Genomic DNA, 7,857 nt, shown 5'->3' with positions numbered 1-7,857 from the left:
ATGGGTCAAATGACCTGAAATATATGAATTTAATGACCTAAAAAAAAAGTAGGTTAAATGGGTCATTAGCAGGTTGATCCGATCTGCTACACATCAGGTCGGGGTTTCAATTTTTGACCCATTAATTAAATGGGTCAGGTTCAGGTTAAGGGTTTATTGACCCATTTATATATGATCCGAACCTGAAAATGACCCAACCCGACCTGTTTGACACCCCTATCTGCTATATCTGATAAAACAATCGATAATTATTTTTTGTAAGTAAATGAGCATACATCAATTTAAAACCTGACTATTAACTTATTTCGATATTGACCCGATCAATAGTTATCCGTAACCGATAACTACTCGAAAAATAAAGCTCGAACCCGATCTGTACTTGAAAAAACCGAACCAATTAGTAATCGATGACAACCCGAGACCGATTGACACTCGACACGAATTTCAACCGACACCGAACTGATGCTAACCCGATAGCTTGAATAACCGATCTCTAACCGAACCGTGACTAATCGACTCGACCCGAGTGTGACTCGTTGTAACACACAGCCGAAAAATAACCGATCCGAAATGCAACCGAACCGAATAACACCCATCCGAAACCGACCCGATCAACCGAATGAACACCTCTAGTCGGAGGGGTTTTCCGGGAGATCACCCCTGGGTAAGGCTAACGTGTTGTGTTGCAGGATTCCAGGTTGTGTTTGTGGAAGAACTACTTCATATTTCCAGGTCGTGGACAATTGACTTCTACAAGGCTTCATCTTCAGGTCTTATTATAGTCTTTTGTTGACTTAAGTTTCTTAATCGAAACAGTTTGGCGCTGTCTATGGGGACTTAGTTGCAAAACTTGAACAAAAAACCAAGGCTCCCAAGAGAAGTCCAATGCAAACCGCTATTGTGCACAACACATATACAGACACTTCAGCGGGTCACGCTAACAATCAAGGTATGACTCGCCGTGATCTGGACATGCTAGCACGAAACCTCACTGCTGCTTTCTCCGAACAACTCCACACTGTCATAAACCATAATAACCCTGCTCAACAGTAAATATTGGAAGACATGGCGAACCAGATAAAGAATCTGCAAGATCGGATCGAACCCCACAATGAGGTACCGAAATCCCACAAATCCTAGGATGGGAACTCCGGAATGTCACGTTCCAACAAAAGAAATAAGAAAAGACGGGAGAGATCCAAGACCCATAAAAGCCTCAACAGAAGTGATTCCTAAGACGGTGAATCCAAAATCGCCTCTCGAGATGCCCGTACTTACTTGGAAAGCAAGAAGCAGAGGATATCTGAAAGCGTTCAATCATTGGTGGATGAAAGGAGGGAAAAAAGGAAGAAAACACAACTCACGGGATCTAGCCATCCCATTAGCCCTATCATGACGCCGCAAAATGAGATTTGCAAGGGTAATCCTCCTGAGGATCCCGTGCTGATAAACTCCCCGCTGGCTCCTGAAATACTAGGTACCCCCAACCCGGCGAAAATAAAAATCTCGAATATGGCGGCCTTCGACGAAACATTATGCCTGGAGGAGCACTTAATGGCATACAAGAATTTAATGTTGTTGTACACCGCAGACCCAGCACTGTAGTGCAAATTCTTCCCAACTACTCTCACAGGAGTAGCCTTAACATGGTACACTTTCCTTTCAGTGGGAAGTATCCATACCTTTGCCCAATTAGAAAGCAAATTTCTAGGTCACGTTGTAGCATCCAGAAGGCAAGAAAAATCAAACTTCCACTTGCTCAGCATAATGCAATTAGAAGGGGAATCCATATTGTCATACTTGAAGAAATTCCATGAGGCGGTGCCGGAAGTAACAGATTTAGAGGAGTCAGTTGCCTTGAATGCCCTGATCAATGGGATGAAGGCTCAAAAATTGAAGTTCCAATTGGTCGAAAGTCAAGTGAAGACATATGCGGAGACCATGAAGCAATGTCAAAGCTACGTCATAGCCTCTAAGATATGTCAAGCACATGACCCCAAAAAGCGAAGGTCAGAGAAGAAAGATCCAGTATCCTCCCATCAATCCTCAAGGAACAGAAAAGAACACTCATCAAGTAGGGAAAGAAATTATATGTCGCGTCGTCTGGAACCCCCATCAGATATGGGACCTCCACGATCCAGACACGTGTATGCCACGGAAGGGGAGCCTAGACGGAGGTAATGATTTGATGTTCAATAGAAACAGGAGAGACATATTCTTCGCTATCCGAGATGAGTTGCCGACTCCACCTCCCACTACTACCCCCTCTCACCGTCGCAACTACAATTTGTGGTGCGATTACCACAATGTACACGACCTTACCTTAGCCCAATGTCGTGAACTCAAGCGCATCTTACATTAGCTGGCCAACGAGGGGAAATTGGCACGATTCATCAATCGGAAAGACTATGGCCCAAGAAGTGATATTGAAAAAAGGCCCTGGAACCCAAAACATAGATACCCCCAAAGAAAAGAGACCAGACGGAAAAGTTCCAACACTCAAGGAACTATCAACATGATATTCGGCGGCTATTCAGAGGAATACCCCACTATTTGCGCTGCAAGAGATAACGTTCACACCCTGCTCAAAGGACCGCCAAAGATCACATCAAATGGGCCCATCATAAGATTTGATGCCACTACTTCCCAACCGCTGCAACAACCACACACTGATTCTTTAGTGGTTACCATCAAGATCGGGCAGATGAAGGTCAAGCGAGTTTTGGTGGATACGGGAAGTACGGCCGATCTTATAACGACGGAATGTCTTAGACAAATAAAGTTTGAAGAAAACCACTTGCAGCCCCTCGATAAACCATTGATTGGGTTCGGAGGAAATCAAGTCATACCTCTGGAAACAATCATACTCCCTATACGAGTGGGGGAAGGAGGCAGCAGCAGAACAATGCCCATACGATTCACGGTGGTAGACCTGAAGTTCCCTTACAATGCCATTATGGGACTCCCACTCATTAACAAAATCAAAGCCGCAATCTTCCTTCATCAACTGTTATTGCAATTTGAACAAGATGACGAACAAGTGGGTATTCTCAAGGGAGACTAGGTGATGGCCCGCCAATGCCTCATCAACACCTTGGAACAAAGAACCTCCAACGTCCCCTCCAAGAGAAGAAGGAAAGAAAAGTCTCCATCTGTCATAAGCGTGTACATGGACAACCAGAACACACATGAAAAGCCTCGCCCGGTTGAACGATACAAGGAAGTGGATGTGTTTGAGGGGAAATCGATCAAGATAGGAAAAGACCTTCCTGAGACGGTAAAATAATATATCTTGGCTACCGTCACTGAGTTCCGTGACATCTTTGCTTTTTCTACGGAAGAGATGCCTGGCATACCGCCAAGCGTTATGTGCCACAAACTTGATATAAAACCAGGCTACAAACCTATAAAAAAGAAGTTGCGACATCAAAGGAAAGAGAGAATTGAGGCTGCCAAAGAAAAAGTGGAAAAATTGCTGAAAGCAGGATTCATCCGGGAATGCAAATACTCCGATTGGCTTTCCAACGTCGTCCTCGTCAAGACTTCAAATGGGAAATGGAGGATGTGCGTTGACTTCACAAACTTAAACAAGGCATGCCCGAAAGACGACTATCCTCTCCCTAAGATATATCGCCTGGTGGATTCCACAGCATGTCAGACCCTTTTGAGCTTCATGGACGCTAACGCGGGTTACCATAAAATCCCTTTAGCCATAGAAGACCAGCCTCACACAACATTCATTACAAATGCTGGGGTATATTGCTACAAGGTCATGCCGTTTGGGTTAAAAAATGTAGGAGCTACTTATTAGAGAATGGTCAATAAGGTCTTCCAGTCTCAGATAGGCCGAAACTTGGAGGTATATGTGGACGACATGATCAGAAAAAGCAAGCAGGCATCTGAACATGCCGCGGATTTACGCGAAACATTCATAACCCCTTGAAAACACCAAATGCGACTTAATCCTGAAAAGTGCGTGTTTGGGGTCACCGGAGGGAAGTGCCTTGGCTTTCTTGTGGACAAGAGAGGTATAGAAGCAAACCCCGATAAGATTCGTGCAATTTGAGATATGAAGTCTCCAACATCCGTGAAAGAAGTTCAAAAATTAACAGGATGTGTGGCCGCTTTATGGAGATTTATGTCTAAGTCGGCAGACAAATGTTCGCCCTTCTTCAAAACTCTCAAACAAAGCAAGTTCGAATGGACAAGTGAGGCCAAGAAATCCTTCAACCAGTTGAAAGAACACCTGTCCTCTTTACCAAAACTAGTTTCACCTATCAACGGAGAAAAATTAGTTTTAAACGTCTCGGTCTCAGAATACTCCCTATCAGGAGTATTGGTCGCTGAAAGAGAAAAGAAACAGCTCCCCCGTATATTACGTAAGCCATGCCTTTCGCGGCTTGGAGGGAAACTATAGCGAAATGGAGAAGGTTTTATTCGCAGTAGTGATGGCAAGCAGGAAATTGAAACCTTACTTCCAATCACATCAGATCACAGTCAGAACCAGTCAACCCTTGAAGAAGATCTTGGAAGGAAAAAACAAATCAAGCCGCGTCAGTGACTGGGCCAATCAACTAGCAGACTTTGGTATTGAGTATGAGCCACGAACGACAATCAATGCTCAAGCCCTGGCTAATTTCATTGCCGAAAGTACTATTCCCTATCACCCTGAAGCCAACCAGGAATGAAAGTTATATGTAGACGGGTCCTCCACACAATCCGCAAGCGGAGCAAGACTTCTAATTGTATCTTCCGCTTGGGTCCGTATGGAAAGGGCGGTCAGATTCGAATTTGCGGCCTCTAACAATGAAGCAGAGTATGAATCACTACTCTTGGGGCTTAAAATCTGCTGTGAAGCGGGGGCTAAAACATTATCCACTTTCTCCGATCCCCAATTGATAGTCGGGCAGGTAAACGGGGAATTCGAAGTTAAAGATGATAGCATGGAAATGTATTTGCAACAAATGAGAGAATTTGTCAAAAAATTCGACAAATTCACATGGACTCACATCCCAAGATCCCAAAATGCACGAGCCGATTCCCTGGCAAAACTTGTCAGCTCAGCTGAAATATCAACGGCTCGTGATATCATCTGGGATGTGCTTCCTAACCCCAACATCAACTTCATGGTCAATACAGTTGATAGGTCAGAAACATGGATAGAGGCCTACATCAAATACTTGCAAAATCAAACACTACCACAAGACGAAAATCAAGCAAGACTACTCCAGAAAAAGGTTAGATGGTTCGAACTCCACGAGGGAACGCTCTATAAAAATCATACACACATCCCTTTTTGAAGTGTGTTTCCCTGGAAGAAGGGAATTACATCCTTCGCGAAACACACGAAGGTGGATGCGAAATACACCAAGGAGCATGAACTATCATAGGCAAAGTCCTTAGAAGCGGATGTTACTGGCCCTCCCTCAAAAGTGATGCTGAAAAGTTGATCAAACGTTGTCTTCAATGCCAGTACCACTCAAAGATAGGAAGAAAGCCATTTAACTACCTTTCAGCTATTCAAGCTGTATTGCCCTTCGACAAATGGGGTATAGATCTCCTTGGCCCTTTCCCACCTGCGAAGGGACAACGAAAGTTCATTATCGTGACCATAGATTACTTCACCAAGTATGTAGAAGCCGAGGCCCTTAGCTCCATCACAGATAAACAAGTTTGTTAGTTCATATGGCGAAATATCATCACGAGATATGGCATCCCTCGCGTCATCATTATAGACAATGGAAGACAATTCGTCAGTAAGAACATGATAGAGTACTGTGACAGATTCAACATTCAAATTCGATTCAGTTCAGTATCTCGACCTCAAACCAATGGCCAAGTGGAGTCGGCAAACAATGAAATTCCGAACGGCATCAAAAAGAAAATAGAAGGGGCAAAAGAAACTTGGGATGAAGAACTACCCAGAATTTTGTGGACAAGTAGAATAACAATCAAAGAGGCAACAGGACATACCCCTTTTTCCTTGGTATACGGGTCTGAAGCCGTGCTTACAGTGGAAATCGATATACCCTCCACAAGGATTACCTATTACTCACATAGCGAGAACGAAGAAGAGAAAATAATGAATTTGGACTTGTTACTAGAAACAAGGGGAAATGCACTGTTAAGATCGATAGCCCAAAAAAAAGAAGATCACTCGCAACTTCAACCGTCATGTCAAAACCCAACGTATTCAAGTTGGTGACTTCGTCCTCCGCAAAATTGAAGCTACGGGGAAGATAATAGAGAGAGGAAAGCTGGGAGCCAACTGGGATGGCCCATTCAAAACTATCCGCTCCATCAAACCAGGGACGTTCGAATTAGAAGATATGAAAGGGAAAAGGCTACCCCGCTCATGGAACGGAGATCACTTGAAGAAATACTCCATTTAACAAGATCTGCAAGGGGCCACAGGAAAAATAAGATAGGATAAAGAAGATACAAGTCGAGTTAGAGAATGGCTTTCGTTCTTCAACAATCACAAATATCAACAATCATTAATTTCAACTAATCATCATTATTCGTTCTTCAACAATCATTAGTCTCAATTAATCATCAGTTTCAGTTTCAACTTAAAGCATTGTTAGTCAAATTAGAGGATAACTCTCGTTTATCAGTTACAATCGTTTGTCAGTTACAATTTCAATTTCAATATAGCAGAAGCTTCAACATTTTCAGTCATTATCCAACTTCAGGTTTCAACATTTCCAATTATTCCGTGTTATATTCTACCTTTCCGTAATTATCCAGTTTTCAGATGTAAAGTTGTCGGACGTACTTGACATCCGTTTACACAACGTTAAGTTATCAAATATCAGACATCCACTAAATCTCCTTATTGCAAATCTTGTTAAGATCAGTGACATCCATAAGTCGGACCCCTTGAGGAGGGTTCCATGATCAACTTAATCAAAGTAATTTTATTAAAATCATTGTTTTCCATAAACTCGACAAAAATCAGTAGCATCTATAAGTCATGCCCCTTGAGAAGGGTTCCATGATCAAATTAGATCATCCGATAAAAAATTCAGAGAATCGTCCAATAAATAAACGCGAATGAAAGATTCCACGTAAGTCAAAGCATACGAAAGGTAACCAGTCAAATTATCAAATTACGAAGCACGGCTTAATAACCGATAAAACAAGTGTAAATTCAAATTACAATCCCAAAAATATAGACCATACATCGGCCACTATAGTATCATACATATCAGAATTAAAGATCGTCTAAAAAAGCGTCAACATTTTCTCCTGGCTCCTGAAGTGGCGGCTTGGGGATCCCATCTCTCCCTCTCCCACGCTTGGAGTGAAGCTCACAAAGTCTTCGACATGGAAAGGCTCCACTTCAATCTCGGAAAAACCTTTAACTAAGCTCTAGAGATTCTTCCCTTCGTAGAGTAGTAGGTTAGACAAATCCAAGCATAGACTCTCCAGCGTAGAGACTGCTTGACTCTCGGGAAGGTTAGGCGCCGAAGGAGAGGATACAATCAACTTTTTCAGATCAAGGCGCAAAGCCTCCTTCTCAAGCTCTGCATCAGCTTTCTTCGACAACTCCTCTTCCTCCCTAACGTCCCAAGATGGATCGACCAGAACCGCTGACTCTCGTTCCAAGGGGGAAGCCAGGTTGCCCAAAGCTTCGTCCCCCTTTTGCTTGGCAATTTGATAGAGAATCGAAGTCGACACCTAACTCCGTGGCAGCTAGATGATATTTCTCGTCACTAATCATAGAGCCAACATCCTTCATCTTTGCCGTCAAATCCCCTAGGAAGGTCGACGCCTCAGGCTCATCTGACGTAAGCCAATCTCTGGCTATCCTGGCCCACCTTACCGAGCGGAGCTTGTAAATCTTGGCTGTGT

At 43.3% G+C, this 7,857-nt stretch overlaps 1 protein-coding gene across 1 annotated transcript; it reads left to right on the top strand.

Annotated features, from left to right (window-relative positions):
- Nucleotides 1–5,764: 5,764 nt before the first annotated feature.
- Nucleotides 5,765–6,433, top strand: LOC130805590 (uncharacterized). Its single transcript, XM_057670371.1, has 2 exons — nucleotides 5,765–6,123; nucleotides 6,229–6,433. Exons 1-2 carry the CDS (start codon nucleotides 5,765–5,767, stop codon nucleotides 6,431–6,433), a joined length of 564 nt encoding a protein of 187 aa, XP_057526354.1.
- Nucleotides 6,434–7,857: the final 1,424 nt, after the last annotated feature.

Source organism: Amaranthus tricolor, chromosome 2 (genome assembly GCF_026212465.1).
Source record: "Amaranthus tricolor cultivar Red isolate AtriRed21 chromosome 2, ASM2621246v1, whole genome shotgun sequence".
NCBI classification, from domain to species: Eukaryota; Viridiplantae; Streptophyta; class Magnoliopsida; order Caryophyllales; family Amaranthaceae; genus Amaranthus; species Amaranthus tricolor.
This window is presented reverse-complemented; position numbering and strand designations above follow the sequence as displayed.

Coding starts and splice junctions, on each gene's coding strand:
- LOC130805590 (XM_057670371.1), top strand. CDS start 5,765: ATGATAGAGTACTGTGACAGATTCAACATTCAAATTCGATTCAGTTCA. Junction 6,124..6,228: donor GAAACAAGGGGAAATGCACT/GTTAAGATCGAT, acceptor GCAAAATTGAAG/CTACGGGGAAGATAATAGAG.